Source organism: Homalodisca vitripennis, chromosome 6, assembly GCF_021130785.1.
Source record: "Homalodisca vitripennis isolate AUS2020 chromosome 6, UT_GWSS_2.1, whole genome shotgun sequence".
Classification (NCBI taxonomy): Eukaryota; Metazoa; Arthropoda; class Insecta; order Hemiptera; family Cicadellidae; genus Homalodisca; species Homalodisca vitripennis.
Genome location: NC_060212.1, coordinates 125,941,272 through 125,962,145, shown reverse-complemented (window position 1 = coordinate 125,962,145; position 20,874 = coordinate 125,941,272). Strand labels below are relative to the sequence as shown.

General features: G+C 32.0%; 1 protein-coding gene across 1 annotated transcript in view; it reads right to left on the bottom strand.

Annotated features, from left to right (window-relative positions):
- Window positions 1-20,874, bottom strand: part of LOC124364914 (E3 ubiquitin-protein ligase MARCHF2-like) — a 54,211-nt gene that overhangs the window by 18,295 nt on the left and 15,042 nt on the right. Inside the window, exons 2-3 of the mRNA XM_046820721.1 lie at window positions 15,777-15,942; window positions 5,685-5,848 (exon numbers count right to left, since the gene is read on the bottom strand). Of these exons, the coding sequence (XP_046676677.1) occupies window positions 5,685-5,848; window positions 15,777-15,942 (330 nt within the window). The remainder of the gene's footprint in view (window positions 1-5,684; window positions 5,849-15,776; window positions 15,943-20,874) is intronic.

Sequence of the window (20,874 nt, the reverse complement as noted above, 5' to 3'; positions counted from 1 at the left end):
CACTGAACAATGGCAAATGTCCGGAAAAATCCTGTTTCCTTCACAATTCTTCCATCGTCAAAAATAAACCTTAAACAAAGAATAAAGGGATAAGTAAAATTCTATTAGTTTTTAAAATTGCTCAGAAATTTTATAACGTAATAAGTTTAATTTGAAGAACTGATCATTTGAATTGTAAATTACTATATGGGAGGTTGGCAAGTTTTAATTGTTTCACTATACACCATAAAATATAATGTGCGTACATAACAAAAATGGTTTTTCATGCATAAATTAAAAAAAAAACAGTACAGCAATCTTTTCAGGTTGTAAAAGTTCTAAAAAGAATCCAGAACAGATCCTTATAAAACTGAATATTTAGTCAATGTGGTTTTGGATTGAAACTTTATTATATTGCTAAATACAAAATATGTTTCCGATAAACATAAAAACTATGTAGAATGTTTTTTTAAATATTGTTAGATGTTTAAGGATAGACAAAGGGTGAAATATTAATCACTTCCAAGAGAAAATCTCTTTCTCATTAAATGTTAATATAATAGAAGTACGCTAAAAAACATATTTTTGCAACATATTTTTAAAGGAAATGTAACATAATGTTTTCAAGTATTAAAAAAATCCTCTCAGGTAATTAATGAAAAAGTTCATGTCAGTGTTAAGGTTAAGGTAACAACTTGAGGGTGAGAGATGGAAAGCTGGTGATATTATGATAGTAATAGAAGCGTATTGTTATGGGTTGCGTCATTCAACAGCTGTTGTCGACAGATGTAGTCAACACAGACGAGGTGCTTAACAGTCACAGATAAATACTAGTCATACATGGAAAACTGAGATAACATACAGTCGTACTGTACAAGGTCGTTTACACAAGGCACTATGCAATGCTACAATTCGTACATGTCTGCTATCACATTACTCATACTTGATTTTCAGCTAATTTGTCACAAACACGATTACTCTTTCAAACAAGGTGGACTGTAACTTTACACCACCCTCAGCTGTTTTTTCCGTCAGTGATAGTAGTTCCAAAAACATTTTGTCATCAGAATTACCATATCAAAACTGAAAGAAGCAAACCATTATTCAATAATATATCTACTCAAAAATCACTATGCATAGCTGCAACAGTAAACTTAAGTGCATTACTTTTCAGTTTGATTTATATAAAGAGTTCAAATACTGTATCTCCTTTATAGAGTTAAACTGCTGTAGCTCTTTAAAATTTTAAATACTGTAGTCACTTTGAAATGAACAAATGCAGTTTTAATTAGTTTAAATACTGTAACTCTTAAAAGTTATATTGCAGCTGTCTAGCAAAGCTCCTTTCCCAAATTATTTTCTCTCTCCTGATGTGAAAATGTAATTTAAGTTATGATACTAAGATTACAAAATATAATATGCTAAACTACAAAAATCAATATCGAGAGAACAGGATTAATGACATAAAGTACTAATTACAGACAAAAATGTGACTTAAATTTGCTGTTGATTGTAAGTCTATCATTTTCAGAACTAAAAGTCAGATTAGTGGCTAGTATCTGTTTTTTTATAATTAAAATATGTGTATGGGGTACAAATCGTATGTTTACTTTCATGTGTACCCCATTATATCCATAGCCTATCATAAAATTACCAAAACTAAAGAGGTAACACCATTATACTCATAGTCTATCTGAAAATTATCAAGAAAAAAACTATAGCTTTGCAAGTTATGGAAAAACCGAATTTTAATTGGTTTGCAAATAATTCGCTCTGCTGCTGATGCAGTCCCTTGGGAAGCGTAATTATTAAATAAATGCAGTGTTTTCCTTTCGGATTACAGCAGATAACTGATCATGAATTCTTGAGTAACAGCAAAATGTAGCATATGAACTTTCATCTAGAAGCGAATTACGATCCTTTAAAAATCTGAATATCACCTAAAAACTGTAGCACAGGGTAAAATCTTCTTGATTCAAAAAACTTCTTGATCCGAAAAAACTTCTTGATTCTTGTACTTCAGAAAATTTAAAGACATTGCTCTTTACACAAACCAACTTTAAAATCATAGCCCAAAATGCTCTCTCGATCTCCATGACTTTTAAACATTGATCTTTCAGAGATTACAAAGTACGCTAATGAACCCAAGGCCCTGTCAGGTTCTTTCAGATATAAGGAAATGCTGGAGAGCAAGGAATCGCTGGGGTTTCATTTCCACTTTGATGAGGACTCTACTCTTCTGGAAAATGATCAAAGAGAGGTTCAAGAAGGAAGAAGGAAGTTTGGGCAGGGGATCTGAATGGGTGGTTTAGTGGATCAGCTGATTTTCATAATGTAGGCTATCCCCGCACGCACTAAAGTGAAGGTGAAATGGTACATTTTTAAAAAGAAGTGCTTCCGTGAGTAATGAGGCTAATCAAACTAAAGAAATGCAAGAAATACAAGTGTTATTTGAAATTTGGGTTCACTTCCCTTGGAATTAAGCCGCTGTGTGTGGTGAAGTATTGTGTGCTGAATGAATGAAACCATTTAAAATATTACGTCATCTGGAAACCAAACACCCCGGACTCAAGGATACACCAGTAAGTTTTCATGAGCAAAAATGTAGCTTTGTTTCTTCCACTACCCTTCTGTAACACCCGATGTAGCCTTTTGGGACCCCCAGGTTGATATAGTGCTTGACTTTCTGATAGAATATGTGGGCATTCACTTTACTTGGATATCCAGAAGTACAACATTACATCAGCTATTAGTTGTTTAGTTGTAATTAATTTCAACAATGTCAGACTGCTTTTACAATAATTTGCAAACATGTTGTCGGAATTACATGTAAGAGATGAAAGCACTGACAATCTGTTACTTGACAAACCTCTTTTAAGTCTGCAAATATTTAACCTTGCCGTGACAGTATATAATAGAAATTTGTAATTTTTTTTAAGAATGATAATTGGTTTTCAACAAAACTGATGGACACTTATAATACAAGAAGAGATGTTGTCAAAATTACTATACACTATACTTAAACTTTGAAACTTATCAACAATCTTGAAATGAACCAAGCTTGTCTTAAGACAATTAAACAAAGATTAATGTACAAAACCTATTATTTTATAAATGAATTTTTTCAGACAATGACTAAAACTCTAATCTCTGATGTTGAAAACATTTATTTTAATTTACCACCATGGTACCATTTACATTTTAAAATTATATTCCAGTTTCTATTAAATTATATTATAAGCTAAAAATAGCAATGGTTAAATATTATTGGCAGTTATTGTTAGAAGGTAATTTTAAGTATTAACAGAATGGCCAGTCTCAATATGCTGTTCTCTATCAAATGAGATATAAAATTTGATTGATTGACCGTGATATTGAGAGTTTTGTTGATGCCGTCAGTAATAAATTAGACATTTCAGTCTTCAGTTATAGCAAAGAAAGGAGAGAGAGTGAACATTTATCTGACAATGAAGATTAATATTTAAATGATGAAGCAATATGTCTACAAAATGACAAGATTAGGCCTTGCCAAAATGAATTTAAACAAAATTCTGTAAGTGATCCAGAACTGCATAAATTTAATTTCACTGATGGTTTAGGTGTTTAAACCCTGTTAATTATAGGTCTGAAAATATATTTTCAGCTAACCTTTACAAATTCCCCATTAATGCAAATCCTGCAGTCAATTAATCAATGCTTAAACTAGAGAATCATTTGCAATTTTCTATTTGCCATGATTGGGTAGACAGGGTGATGGTCAGTGAAAGAAAAGAAACTCCATATTTATACGAAATATGCAGTAAAATACTGGATTACACGCTGGAGTTACTTAAAAAAATATCATACAGAACAAAGGTACAGCATTAGGTACTCTGTGTTAAGGACAAGAGTACAAGTGCAAATATAACCGTAACAGCATATCCAGTTACTTACTACTGCAACAGCCAGAACTGGATAAAATTAAATGCAAATAATCACATACATTTGCGTTATTTTATACCTAGTTTAACTGGTATAAACACTGCGACATTAGTCTTGTACCGCTTTTAGAACAGTGGGGATACTATCAGTGTGTGTCCACTGCAGTCAATGTGTTAATTTAGCGTATCCTATACTTGGAATCTAACATATGCATACATGGATTGAAAAGGGTTAAGCAATATAGGTTGCATAGTTGTGTCACAATAGTAACTAAAGGATAACATACTTTAAGATAGTTACAAAAACTAAATCTACACTACTTCTATGAAAAAGACTTACCTTCCTGAAAACAAATATAAATATTTTAGGATGTACATTGAGGGATAGTTTACATCTTATTTTGTCTAAAGACTAATTTGCGGGAAGATTATAGATTTTTTTTAAAACCACTCTTAGATTTTTTAAAATTTTATTTATATATTTTAAAACATTTAAATATCAATTCTAGAGCTCACATTTAGGACCCTACAAGAATATTAGCGTCCAGAAATTTAGAAAGTCCTGTTAGAAATTTATAATGTTACAACAAATGTTAGTGAACAAATCCTTTTACAGACAAAATCATTAAGGTAAACTTCAGATGTTTGTTGATTTAAACCCGTAAATGTTTTACATTGGCAGATAGGCTTGCCAAAATGTTTACAACCAGTAGAGATAAGAAGTCTGGCTTGTCCTGAATTGTTATCTCATATTGTAACATAAATATTTTGTCGTGGTTTGCAACCAAATGATTCCTGCAAGAAATTACAAATCTTTTGTGTGCAGGATTATATTTTCAGCACAATCAGAGATTGTAAGATGTTTATCTTTTCACGTCATTTTTTTAGCCTCTATTTCTTAACGAATATTAGGAGAAATCAAAACTGTAGTACCATATGAAAACAGGAAATCACAAGTACTGCTGTTGGTAATTGTTGAATGTAGGTTGTTAATGAATAAAATGGGATTGAACACGGATCACTGAGAAAGGCCTGTAATAGAATTAAACGATTTAGCTCATCTCAAACATCCAGTCTCATGAACGTACTATGTTTTAACAGATTTTTCTACTTGTAAAGATAAGAGTTAATCTAAGAATATCATCTTATGTCTATCCTTTCAAGCTTTCTCAACAGAATTTGGTGATTCACAAAATTGAATATCTTTCAGAAATCGATGAACAAACATACAACTGGTAATTTTGAGTCCAGAGCTTGTATAGCGCTTGAATTGAGCGAAAGAATAAATTGATGATTTACCTTTCTAACATCCAAACTGTAAAGGAGAAAGAATTTTGTTTTTGTCAATCAAGATTACAAGCCTTATAAAAAAGCTCTTGAAAAACTGCACTGCCTTGATGTTCTGAGTTAATTATAGCCTACAAAGTACATCATAAGAATTACATTTTTCGTTATCCAGTTGTTATTGACATCCTTTTTTAAAAGAGAAAGTTATTAAACTATTACTGGTAACAATTGCTTTTTACATTATTGTGTTGTCAGACAGTTTATTTATATGAACATTAGGTATTAGCTTGCTTTCCGTTACATTTAAAGCTATAAATATACAACGTTGTAGAGTGTACTTGTGTGTATTATGACACTGCTCATTCTAAAAATTGTAATACTAACCAGAGGGAGTTTTTAATGGTGGTCAACCTTATTAGAAATAGGGTTTGTCCCATCAGGTTCAGGTAATCGTTTCTCTAGTGTACTTCAGCTGGGCAATCAATCAAGTGGACATACCTGAATGATGGGTCGAGGTGTACGTTTGATTTTGAACTGGAACTTGCAGACCTCGCAGCGGTCCAGGTTGGAAGTGGAGAGCCATTTCTCCAGGCAGCAGATGTGGACGACACTCATCGAACCCATGCAGTCACATGGTGATATCAGTTCCTCAATACAGTCACCTGTCATGATCAATGGTATTATTAGTCAGACTTTTTACAAGAACTTGCAGATATCTTGTGTGCTATACAAGAAGATGATTCTAGTATAATTCTAAACAGAATACAGCAGAAGTTATCGGAATTAAAACTTATAAGAAAAAAATACAAACCAGTTAGAAAGTCTCCTCACAAGCCAGTTAAAAAGCCTACTAAGGGCATCATCTTATTAGTAAATAGAGCAATCAGATTTAACACAGATATAAAAGACCTAATGAAGAGAGATTAATTAACTCTGAGCCAAAACCACTATTACTGTAAGGGTTGTTTAAAATGCACACATGAGCTATTCTAATAAGACCTATTGGCTCACCTACATTTGATGTACCCAAATTTTAATGTATGTCTAAGTTGTTATCTGATTCGCTGGGAAAGATTGATTTATAGTAATTAAATAATTTTCTTGTTATCATAAAAACAGTTTAAATACTACTAAATAACAAAATTGGTAGATATATACTAATATACACTACTAAATACTAAATAACATATTGGCCTCATATCAACTTTTTCTTTTAATGGTGACTTATATAAGCAATATAAGAAGACAACAATGGGGTCACCAATGTCCAAGCCACAAGTTGTGGGTTTACTATGTAGGTTGGCTTCATGGTAAAGACTGCTTAAATTCCATACATCTCAATATCAAGTTCACTATAGAAGTTCATCACAACAGATGTGTACCGAATGGACGAAACACATAGGGTTGGATACCGCTCCCAACCCGCTCGTAGTACGAGTAATTAATACTCGATTAGCAAAGTTTACTTATATGTTTAATTCTGACAAATAAACATAAAAGCACCACTTCTAGATGTTAAAAATAAAATAATATATTGCCACGTTGCTGCCAAATAGAGTGATTATTAACTAAATTATATCATAAGGGTGGGCCTAATAGTGCCAATGTTTTCTGGGAATTTTGAATACGAACTTAATAATTATTAAAACTTTAAAATTGACTTCCCTTCACGTTGATGTCGACTCATAAGCGCGGGCGTCAATATCTTGGCTCGACATTGCAGCTGTAGTGGGATAAAGTGAAGATTAGTACAAGAAAACGACGTTACACAAGAATGGGTACAATACCACACATATACAATTCATTAAACCTCTTCAATATTCTGCCACTTTCTAAGAGTCCATGACTGACACAATGTGTAACTTCTGAATAGTTAAAATTACGTCTAACTATTGGAATATATTTTCAGGACTTCTTTAATGATTGTAGGAGTTTGCTATAGTCTGTATTTCTTACCTATATTTATAATTTTAGCTTGTTTTACACTGTAATGATAATTAATTTGTTATTTCAATGACAGGCGATAACAGGTTCAATTTCAATTACCATCTCATTTAGTTTATACAGAAAGATTTTCCCATATTATGCTGTGTGTAGATTTTTTTGCTGTGCTAGTCTTGACCAGAAATTCAGTTTTCCAATTGAGTAAAGGGCTTTCTATGCACTATGGGCAATGTCATTATCTGCTGAATTTCACTAACATCAAGATGAACTAGAACTAGAACATCATTAACTTCAAATTTTTCACTATAAACTTTCAAAATCTGTTCAGCAAGAACTCTAGTCCATAAATAATCAACTGCATTCTATGATTTTAAACATTTGTTTGCGCGTGAAAAGGTAAATTAAGATATACAGGAGCATATTTTGTTATTTTTGTACTATCATCATTTTTCTTGGTATAGCTGTCATAAGATTTCTGTTACTGTTACAGCGGTATCACATCATGGTCTTGATGAATGTCTCTCGCTATCTCCCCTTATTTGTTTTGAGGTCATCTCACGAATCATCAGTTGTCTCATCCAGGTGCATAGATCTCTCTATTCCTTCCAATGGATCAACTTCAAAAGACTTACAAATTTGGAGTTTTCTATTTCTTTTTAAATCAAATCAAATCTCTTTGTTGTTGTAAGGCAACTACATTCAATGACAACATCAAAATTGCTACCTAAGGTATAGTCATATTCACAATTTAATGTTTTTCGAAAACCAGTATTAAGCCTAGTTTGGGTTACAACATAGTATTAGAATTTTGAGTAGGCCCACTTTAACAGTTGTGTAAAAATTTAACATAAGAAATTAAATATTATACAGCTCACAGAAAATTTAACAAGTTATATATGTTTAGCAAACAGCATACTAAAAATTAAATAAAATTAAAAAATAACAAGTTTCATACAATTTGAAGAGAAATAAAGAGATAACAATAATTAAATACAATTAAGATGTTAAATTAGTTAAATAACTTAAAATGTTTACGTTAAAAATTCTTCAACAAGTTAAAATTACCTTACTTTTTGTGAAAAAGGTAGAGTCAAAACAATGTTCTAATACAATATTTTGCAATACTGTATTAAAATTTTAAAATACTCTCCAATGTAAAAAGAACTGTTTTACAAAAAATTATATTAAAAATAATATATATCCATATATATAGCCATTCAGTTATGTATGTTGATGACACTATAATTCTCATAACTAATAAATCAGTCCAGTCCTTGGAAATAGATTCACACATCAGCTATAACTTAGCTCTGAAATATTTTCAAAACAATGATCTTGTTTTTAATGAAATCAAAACAATGCAAATAACTTTTGGCAACAAAAAAGAAAAAGTCTCCTACATTCCGGATCTACAGCCAACCACATCAGTTCAACATCTGGGGGTAAATTTCGATGATAACTTAACATGGTCAACATATATTGATGATGTGTGCAACAAACTGAGTAGAGCTCTTTTTTCAATTAGAAGAACTAAGGCTATCAGCTCATCTGGTATTGTCAAGATTGCCTATCAGGCTCTTTTTGAAACCCATCTTAGATACAGAATTCTTGTTTGGGGTGCTTTCTCAGCAAAGAATCGTGAATGGGTCTTATTATTGCAAAAAAGAGCTCTAAGAATTATGGCTTGTTTAAAACCCCTTGATAGCTGTAGACAGGTATTTAAAGAATGGAAAATACTGACCATTGTAAGTTTATACATACAAGAAACAGTTCTTAACGTAGTTGGAAGGAAGATTAAATGGAACAGGGACCTTCATCACTGTAACACAAGGCGTCGTAACAACTTTACTTTACCCAAACACCACAGGACATATTTTGAGAAAAAAACCATCATATGTGGGGGCTAGATTCTTCAACAGTCTTCCAGACGAAGTAAAGGAAGAAGAATCAATAAAAGTGATGAAGAAGAAACTGCATCAGTATCTGATGAATAGGCTTTTTTACAATGTAAACGAATTTTTAAATTTGACAGATATTTTCTCTTAGATTATTAAAAGTTATTAATATAATAGTAATTTATTGACAATATTGTTGTTGCTGTTTACAAACGTTACACATTTGTTTTTAAATTTTGTTTTTTTTTGTTTCTTTGTTTGTTTTGTATCTGAATGTGACACCATTTCTATATATATATATATATATACACTATATACACTATTAGGATGAAGATTTGTTACATTTAGTACTATTTCCCATATGATTAGGCCATACCTGATAATAAATTGAAAAAAGGCATGGTACGCAGATTTTACATAGTTCTCAGCTACACAGTTCATTATATATCTAATTAAAACTAGATAATCTTTTGGAAATGTATTCAATTTGGGTGTACCATGATAAATTATCATCAATAAATATTCCTAGCAATTTAACTGAAGAAAAAAGCCATTTGACTTATCAAAAGAAGGAGTCTTTCTTGATTACCTAATTGCTGAAATCTAAAAACGGTTGAAAACTAATTGTTACTTCTTAGAGAATTTACACACAATATAATTTTAAACAAATTTAAAATAATTGCTAAATTAAATCAAAATATGGTTGTGCTGCCCTAAACCGGAGAACAGTTGATTACATTTTACAGGCTATTTCAAATAATATTTCACAAGTGCAGGGATCAAGATGGGATATTTCGCTACTTTAAATACCACTCCAGAGGGATTTTCGAAATACGAATAAGTCTATCCCAGGGACCATACAAAAGACCATGTACAGTTTCAGTACAATTGGTTGAATAGTTTACGGGTTGAAGCAAAATAAACATACAAAGTTTATGTAACTTCCACATTTATAATATTAGTAGGATTACAATATATTTCTAAATAATTTTTCATTTTTATGTTAGCAAAATCAGGTCTTAATTCAAAGTCAAAAGTATTCAGGATAACATTTTTAAAATGATCAATTATTTACAGTTAATGCCTAATATAAAAATCAATTTCATATGAATAATAATACTGCTAATCCAGAATAAACCTCTCCTGCACGCAAGACTTAAATCGATGACACAGTGGCACCGTGGACCCCATAACTCGGATCGATTCACACTGCATTATTATCTCCTTTTGACAAATCTTGCCCTCTAACGGCAATATTCTAAATATTACTGTACTGTATTACAATATTACTGTACTGTATTACAATATTACTGTACTGTATTACAATATTACTGTACTATTCTTCTGCTGTAAGGAGGCCACTATTGTATTCTTCTTCTATGTAATAAAATTTTTATTGTTTTTTATTTTAGTTTGTTCTGTGCAAAACATGGCTGGGCCAAGTATTCTGCTTTACTACAGTGAAATATTTGTGTTGATAACAATTCTTGCACAGGAATAAGAAGCAACTGGGCCTGCAAACAGTGCTCTACTATGTTCTGTAAATACCTGTGCTTCTTTGCATATAATCATAAAAAAATGAGTGGATATTATTCAATAACAATCTGGTTCATTTTATAGTTGATATAAAAGTATTTATTTATATTATTACTAATGGATTAATAATTAACAAAACAATAGCAAAACTGGTGGGAGTTGCAGGTGCAGCAAGTCGTGCGTTCTTTGTCAGTACAGCGAGAATTAATATAAGCAGAGTAGGGTTGATAATTATATCAGCGAATTAAATTTTAATGAAGTAAAAGGTTGATAAAAACCATTTCATACAAGAATTCACTTAACAAAGTTTATAACCATTGTAACAACAAAAGGTACTCAATTTAGAAATGTAAATTCAAACATGTGGCCTACTAAATAAGGTGGACTAGTTGCTACCCGGCAGTATAACATCCAGTAAATATTTACACTGTTTTGAAAGATTTGAGATTAGAGATATTTAGTTGATGCTATCCAGTTAATAACAAGAAACCTTTTAATAAATTTACCAAACAAATTTGAAAAATGTCTAAAAATAAAATAAAAATGCTATGAGTTTGTTTCCATAACACTGTATAGTCCAAACTTTTTCCGATTTTCTCCTACTGTGCTTTGTAGTAGACTTTCTTTTATGGTATTATAATATTTATCAGGCGTTGTTATAAATTTATTTTCAATAGACAGTTCAGTTGCTGAATCATCACAAAGCTTGTAAAACAGACTTTTTATGAAACTTTTCACCTAATATTTCTGAATTTTGTTATAAGTACATAGTTTACAGAAATGAAGAGCAGAACTTACTAACAACAGAGAAGATTCGTTGTGTATATTATTAGTATGGGGAAGGAAACAGTACAATCACATTAAATCCCATTCTGCTTTCTTGTTTCTCCAGGTTACTTCTTTCTAAGATTCCAATTATATAATGTATAAGATTTATAATGTATCCAACGTTTCTACATTTACCAGCCATTACAGATACTTCTTTTTGACTGACTGCAGATATAAGATACAAAAATTATGGGTCTTGTCTTTGTATTTACAAGATTTTATTTTAATAACCTGTGAGATCAATCATACATCTTCACTTTATCATATGTATTTTGTCCAATTTTCATATTTTTACTTTTGATTTAAAAATTGCAACTCTTTTACTATTTCAACTCGTAATCTTTTTCCTCCTCTTAATTTTCTATTGGCTTTTCTTCAAATTTCTTCAAAATAAATATCTCAGGTATTTCATGTCTTTTTCATTTTCCTTTCTACTGAAGTAATGTAACGAATCAGAGCTCTCACAGCAAATTTTAACATTTTAATTTAATCAAAGGACTTCTGTCTCCAATTTTATTTCATGAAATTAGTAAAATTTGTACATTTAAAATTAAACTGTTTATTGCATTATTGATGCATTATAGAATTATCCGTTAAACATTAGATAAAATATCAGGTGTCTAATCTTTTTCTCAACCACCACATAATATTTTTTGGTAATATAAATTGTTTCGAAAATCCTGTACCAAACTTGTATTACTCGTACTAAAATATAACTAAATGAATTAATATGGTACAATAACCAATTTTTTTATCATTTAAATAAAGCACATTAAATAGTAACGATTTTCTCTGAAAATAACATTAAAACAGGACTTATTTGACTTGTAAACATATTAATGCCATAGTGTTATAACAGTACCTCAAACTCTGAAGACCTTGATAGTGATGACTGAGCTATCAAAGCCTGATAAGAAGTACTGTATTTATCAGTCTACTTTAGTTTAATTGCCAGAAACAGCAACATAAACATTGACTTCCTGATTAATTTTGTGTTGTTGAACTTGAGGAACTCTAACAATTCCTTACAGGTTAGTGCAGCTGTGATGACCCTCAACATACAGTTGTAAGGCCGACTGGTAACATTGTATATGGTCTCAATCAGCCAACTTTACAATATTCAATTGTCAATAATATATTTTATTTTAATTGAACATAGTATTACTATAGTGGTCTATTTGTAATAATACACTGCAAATATAATGCAGTCAGTTGTATTATGTTAAGTAATGCAGGAATATAATTTAGTACAGCTTATGAACTATATTATCCAGTTATGTCATCAGTAAGCTTGCAAATTTTCCATGTGCACAGGTGCACAGTTAAGTTGTAGAAACAGACAAGAATTTGCTGTGATATGCCATCTAGTGTCTGGGACGATAGTACTTTGAGGGTAGTCAACTTAAACTGTTCCATACTGATGGGAGTAAACTATTGGGTGAGAAAGGTAATTGCCATTATTTGGTGCAGTCATGTCAGTATTTTGTACGCATTATTATTGTTCTTATTGCTCCCCTCTCTCTCTTTCTCTTCCTACAGCTTTAAATTTCTAAATTTTTTGGATAATTAAGTTGTGACATAATTTTTACATTGTTATCTTTTTCAAATATAATGTTCTGTTTCGGTCAATCAAAGAGAGAGTTTAAATTTTATTACAATTTCCGAAACTAATCTAGGCTAGTATCCATCATCATACCAATTGAACCTGTGAAAACTCTAAAATATAAAGTGTGGCATCACAAGTACCACATACAGGGTTGCTACAGGAGTCCAATAATGAAATTCCCTGACTTTTCCCTGATTTCCAGACCAAATTTTTCATTTTTCCCTGACTTTTTTCGACGCAATCCCCAGGGTTTTTGGCAATTAATGGGTGGAAAAAAGTGGTGTTGAGGCTAACAGGGTGGTAAATATAAAAAAGCAAAAAATAAAGTGAATACAGTTTAATACGTACAAAAAGTGACTTAAATGATCTTTTACAACACAGAAGTAAAATACTTAAGAACACTGCACCATAAGTAATTAGTAGCACATAGAAATTACAGAGTTTATTTGTGTAAAGGGATTTTATATTTTCCCCTGACCAACGTCGAAATTCCCTGACTTTTCCCTGATTTCCAGTCCAAATTTATTTTTTTCCCTGACTTTTCCCTGACTTCCCTGACCTGTAGCATCCCTGACATAGCTAATTTGTTTACCTCCGAAACCAGATAAAAGAGCTAATCTAAGATTTGCTATCTTGTTCATCATCATCATCATCATCATCATCGTCAGACGTTTCCGTTCTCACGGGTCGTCGTACACAGCCTCCTCCACTTTAGTCTATCGTTCCAGGTCTCCTCTTCATCCACCTGTATTTTCTGTAGTCCCCTTCTCTCTATGTCTTTTCCACACTTGGTCCTCCCATCTTCCTCTCGGTCTTCCTCTTGGTCTTCTTCCTCCTTCCTCCTTCTCCAGTGCTATTCTAGGCATTCTATTATCTCCCATCCTCTTCACATGCCCCATCCACTGTATTCTTCTTCCTTCCATTGTCTCTTGCAGTGAAACTACCTTCAATCTTTCTCTAGTTATTTCGTTCCTTATTCTATCTCTTCTTGTAGTCTTCTCTATCCCTCTTAAAAATCTCATTTCTGCAGCTTGCAATCTGCTTAAATCATTTTTAGTCCACGTCCACGTCTCTGCTCCATATAATAAAATTGATTGGAAATAAGATTTATACATCAATACTTTTGATTCTTTCCCAATGTTCCAACTCCACACAATCTTCTTTACCATATTGAAAAACTTTCCACTCTTCCATATTCTGTTTCCATATTGCTATCTTGTTACCCACTCAATTTAATGCATAATGCAGCTATACAGCCAAATAAACATTCAATATTATTATTGAAATTAAAAACACATCTCATTTATAAACAGAGTTGTAAAGAAGAAGAGTTTTGTCTTTTTAGAAATTTTAGTATAAGGGTCTTGGGCCTCATAAATTGATTGACTTACACATTGTACTAAGAAAAATCTAATTTTTGTGTAAAGAGTGTACAGTGATGAAAAAGAGTGTAGTACTGTGAAGCATATTAATCATATTCATACGCCATTATTCAGTATAGTAACTAAAGTTATTTTATGAGATTGGCACGTTTTACAAAACACTTGAACATTAATGTGTAACCTGTGATGTTAACTTCCAAACACGCTAAAGTGCAAATGGAAGTTTTTCACCTGTGCAAATGTCTTCATGAGGGTTGCTGACTGGGATGATTAATGAAATGTGGAGCGGCCGAGGATTAGAGCTTATGTATGGCCGTTTAACAGCGAAAGTGGCCATTTCAAACACAAGCTAGGCAGTTCATTGATCTGAAAAACTAATGCACACTTGCAGACACCGAGGAGAGGAAGGGGGTTTTTTGATACCCAGATTAGCAATGGCAATGCAAACTTTAAAGATGAAAAAGCAGGATACAGAAAAACCCGAAGTAGACATTAAAACCATCAATGTAGCCCAGGGGAGAAATAAAGAAAACATTTCTAGAACTGACATTGTTAGATGAAATGATTGAACAAAAATTAATGGTTGTTACACTGATGTTGGATATTAGAAATAAGTGATAAGCACCAAAAATAGACTAACCAGACTAACCAGAAGCCAGTCCTAAACTGGAAAGGGGGTGAAATTATCTATTATTGCATACATTTGGAATAGCCCAAAATAATCAGTAAAGACGGCTTGTGTTAAACCCTAGATGGAGTTTTTCTTGTTTGTAGACCTTAGACAAAGTTTATCAAGTGCGTGTGCGTGTGTGTGTGTGTGTGTGTGTGTGTGTGTGTGTGTGTGTGTGTGTGTGTGTGTAGAATGTATATCTACCCCAATAGCCAATAGTTTACTTTTTAGTGAATTTTAATACATGCAAAAAAGGTTTTTTTTCTATCTAATTATAATATGTTATGTGGAACTTAATGATGCATACAACAGAGACAATAAGTAATTGTGTTTAAATATTACAAATTTTTGCCTAATCGTTGTTTAGTTTTCAGTTGGTATGGGAGGAAGTTGTAGAACTAATGTTGAAAACATATTATATCAGATTTTACCCAGAAAACTTATTTGTTTCAGACTATATTAAATGTCATAACTACTGTGATACTTACCAATTTTCACGTTATTTGTTGTACATGCATCTATTTTGCATAGTAAACTTATGAATTTATAAACATAAAAGAAGTAATCTATTAAAACTGAAGCTCAAAACTGTTGAATAAAATACAAGTTAGTATCGAATTGATATTATTGACAAATTTATGTACTACAATAATTAATAACATTGTATAGATTGTAGGCCTAAAATATTGAGTAATTGCAAACTGGCATAGCTGATTTATTACATCTCACCTTCTAAGCAGATTCTACAAATTGAACCAGAAGCAGAACTCGAAATACTTTTATTCATAGGTGAACTTGCAGCCAGCAGCGACATAGGATATGGGCCCATTGCTGAGGTTCTTACAACCATCACATCATCTGGAATATTGTCAGCCAAGGTCAGCTCCCCCTGAAACTATCAGGCACAAAATAAAACCAGCACAGACATGGTGTGTACTGCATATTACCATTGAGTGTCCAGCTTTAAACAGGAGGAGGGAATTATGTTGCTTCCCAGGAACTCTGGAGAGTGACAAAGAAAGAAATATTAAAAAGTATTTCATATATTTGCAAACTGTCTGCTTAATCTCTAACATTTAATCATTCCAAATACCAGAATTAAGACTAGTTTATTGTTACTTTTAATGAACCAGATCTCTATAAAGTTACTCCCAAAAATTATTTTGTTAATTAGTATGTAAGTGTTCTTCACATGTACAATTGTTTATTTATATATTTTTGTTAGAGCTTTTGTTTTACCCAAAGCACAAAAAAAGCAGCACAGTAAAAATTGAGAACTATCGCCCAATATCATTGCTATCAGCCTTTCTAAAGTATTTTAAAACATAGCTCCTACAAGACTTAAGGTGATCCATGTTGTAAACTATGTAATTGACCACTTGAAATACCTAAAATATGTATCAGCCTTACTTCTAGACTACAGCAAGGCCTTTTACTGCCTTAACCATAAATAAACAGTGTTGCTAGTTTCTAAACTAGCATCTCTTGGATTGAGAGGAAAAGTAATTGAATGGGTAAAAAGCTACTTAGAGAACCGCTTACAAAATGTAGAAATAGAAAAAAGCAATCGAAACTTTCCTAACCCATCGATCAAATTCACTACCAGTAACAATAGGTGTGTCACATGGATCAATAAAATAAGTACTGGGATTCACGTTATGAGAAGAATTAAATTATCTAAATGCAGCGAAGACAGTCTATTAATCACTTGTAGAGTATAACTCATCTTAGATATGGCTAGTAGTCCGGGGAGGAACAAATGAAGATAACCTAAAGCGAATTCTTGTCCTTCAAAAGAGAGCCATAATGGTGCTGGCAGATCTTGGTCTAATGGTCAGCTGCGGAAAATCGTTTAAATCTCTCAGGATACTAACAGTCATTGCACTCTGTATAATAAATGCTGTTCTACATATTAACAAGATGGACCAACCAACAGGAAGTAGTGTACATACACACAACACCAGACATGCATTACAATACGTCCTAACCCTTCATCACACAGCACTGTATGAAAAGAAACCATCCTACATTGTACACAAACTCCACAATGCTCTTCCACAGTCACTTCAATGTTTTGACGGCAAAAAGCTGAAAAAGAAACTAAGAGACCGGCTTGCAGACCACCCTGTATATGCCACGGCAAAATTCGTATGTTTTTATTCAGCATGTATATTTTGGTTCAGCTCAAGGATTTCTAAAATACTTTATAAACCTTGATTTAACAGTTTTATATTGTTTACAATAGTAAAAGTAAAACAAATTCTCTTAGGTGTTACAGAATAATTAGATAATAATACTTTTTACACTATTGATTACTTCCTCTCTCTCTCTCTCTCTCTCTCTCTCTCTCTCTCTCTCTCTCTATATATATATATATATATATATATATATATATATATATATATATATATATATATATATATACAGGGTGATTCAAAACTAAACGGCAATCTCTCGAGAGCTTATTCTATAGCTAAAAACAAGTAAAAAAGTTCATATAACCATATGCCCGGAAACGCTTTGTTAGCGAGTTACGCCTAGTGAAAGATTTCGCCCGGATTTCAGAACCCTTGGTGAAGTCAGGCCGTATAAAAATGGTAAAGGTAGTTACAAAGATACAAATACGATTGTTTTTTATGTTTTTATATCTGACAAATTTATTAAAATTCGTCCCAGAGCTGTAAATGCAATACTTTCAGAGATATCTTACGTAAAACACAAGAATTGGTGCAAAGAAATAACACATTTTTGTGTTTAACGTAAGATTACTTCCATAAATATTAAATAAAGGTCATTTTTTTCTTAAACAGATTTGTAGAACATTTAATTCTGAAAAGATTCATGTGAATTACTTAGGAAAAAAATTAATAATAGGTATTGAAATTTAGCTTTATTTAAAAATAAAACAGACGCACAAAAATGCATATTCTTATCTGCATAAAATATTAACTAATGTTTAGGTTGTGAGTAACAGCTGATCATTTATTCAACACTTTTTATCGTCATATTTTCTTTGCAAAGGTTGGCTATATCAGCTGATCAAAAATTAAGTTCATGAAGTAATATTTGAATAACCTTTATGGAGGTTTTTGTATTGTGGCGTGTGAAGATTGTATTTTGTGAGATCCTGTGATTATTTGGAAATATTTTATACAAGTGTATAAAATATTTTATTAAATATTTTTATAAAAGTGTATGTAATTATCTTAGTAAATAATGGCAGATAATGTAAATGGTATGTATTCGTTTGAAGAGTATACGGACATGATACTGATTTACGGCAAAGTTAACAAGAATGGTTTAGCTGCAGTTCAGGAATATCGTGATACTTTTCCACATCGAAGAACACCTGATCGCAAAACATTTGAAGCTGTGGAGAGACGACTTAGAGAAACTGGTAGCTTTAAACCGAAGCGAATAGATACTGGTCGTCAACGTAGCGCAAGGAACTATAATAATGAACAAGCAATAATAAATGCTGTAGAATTATCACCAACCACAAGCACCAGACGATTATCACGTCAGTTAAATATTTGCCAGTCAAGCGTATGGCGGACACTTCATGAAGCACAGTTGTACCCATTCCATATAACACGTGTTCAAGACTTATTACCGCAAGATCTTAATAAACGGAAGATGTTCTGCCGCTGGTTAAGAAGAAATTGTTTACGACATCAGTATTTTCTTCGGCGTATTCTCGTTACTGATGAATCCTGTTTTACTAGAAATGGAATTGTAAATTTTCGTAATACCCATACTTGGGCGTACGACAACCCACATGAAACTGCGACGAGGCATTTTCAACATACATTTTCAGTCAATGTATGGCTTGGTGTTCTGGGTGATAATTTGATTGGTCCATTTTTCCTCCCTAATCGACTTAATGGAGTAGCGTACTTAAATTTTTTAAGAACAAACCTGCCTACCCTCTTGGAAGATATTCCTGTTCAAAACAGAATAAATGCATGGTTTATGCACGACGGAGCACCTCCACATTTTTCTAATGATGTGAAAAACTATTTAAATGATACATACGGTAGACAATGGATTGGTCGAAATGGACCAGTAAAAGGGCCACCACGTTCTCCTGACCTCACGCCAGCAGACTTTTTCTTAAGGGGTTGGATGAAGTCAATTGTTCATTCAAAACGGATTAACACCATAGAGGAGTTACGTAATCGCATTACAGAGGCGGCAGAAACTATCAAGAATGCTCCAAACGTTATGAAACGCGCTAGATAAGAGTGGATTTGTCGTGTGAAAACGTGCATTGCTAACAACGGAGGACACTTTGAGCAACTATTATAGGTGATTATTACAGTTTTATAAAGGTAAATACATTTTATGTTAATGTTCAGTCTAGAATAAATGATCAGCTGTTACTCACAACCTAAACATTAGTTAATATTTTATGCAGATAAGAATATGCATTTTTGTGCGTCTGTTTTATTTTTAAATAAAGCTAAATTTCAATACCTATTATTAATTTTTTTCCTAAGTAATTCACATGAATCTTTTCAGAATTAAATGTTCTACAAATCTGTTTAAGAAAAAAAATGACCTTTATTTAACATTTATGGAAGTAATCTTACGTTAAACACAAAAATGTGTTATTTCTTTGCACCAATTCTTGTGTTTTACGTAAGATATCTCTGAAAGCATTGCATTTACAGCTCTGGGACGAATTTTAATAAATTTGTCAGATATAAAAACATAAAAAACAATCGTATTTGTATCTTTGTAACTACCTTTACCATTTTTATACGGCCTGACTTCACCAAGGGTTCTGAAATCCGGGCGAAATCTTTCGCTAGGCGTAACTCGCTAACGAAGCGTTTCCGGGCATATGGTTATATGAACTTTTTTACTTGTTTTTAGTTTTAGTATATATATATATATATATATATATATATATATATATATATGTACACAAGGTGAGTCTGACCACCCGTGCAGTATTTACAGCTGTCTTAATAACTGACTTCCACACTTTTTCTATCTCTTTTCTCCATAATTTGGCCTCTCCGAATCCGTTAAAATTATTTTCAATTTTTTTAAATGCCCCTAAAGGGCCCAATTTGGGGGGTAGGGGTGCTTTTTGGGGAATTTTCAAATGTAAACATGGGTCATGTGATACATAAATTTAAAGGTCTAATTACACTGAACATTTTGGCGCAAATAAAAGTTAATTATCTTTAACCGTATGTACAGAGTGTACCAAAACATTTCGAAATAGGACTTTAAAATAAAGTACTATGTTACCCTACCTACAATACGGAACAGCTCCAGATTTTTTTCCTAACTTGCTATTGACCTATTTTTCAATGAAATATGTGGTACGGGCATTTTTCACTGGATTTTCTAAATTTCAAAAATATTCAAAATTTAAGAATACAAAAAATCCTAACACTCAAAATTTTAAATAGCAACATATAATACATTTTATATCATATAAAAGGTCTTTTTAAAACAAACATTTTTTGTATTTAATTTTTTTCCTATCTCTTACTTTTCAAAATGGCAGCCGAAAAACTGAATTACGTATATGTCTGTTTACAAAATGTAACAAATTATTTTTATTTGAACAAACAGGTTTTTGTAATTAAATAACCAGGAATTGTTATGAAATCAGACCAAAATTCAACATGTTTTAATTTTCCAATGTGGCCCAATATATTTGTCGTAGTTTCCAAGTTTATCTTTTAAAGATAACAATGATTCATGTATCCATAATCTCAATGTAGTCTTGGACCAGAAAGGTACTTTGTACCACCCTCAACAGGCTTATCACTTGCGGTATGCTGGCTAGACATCTTTATCTGACAAA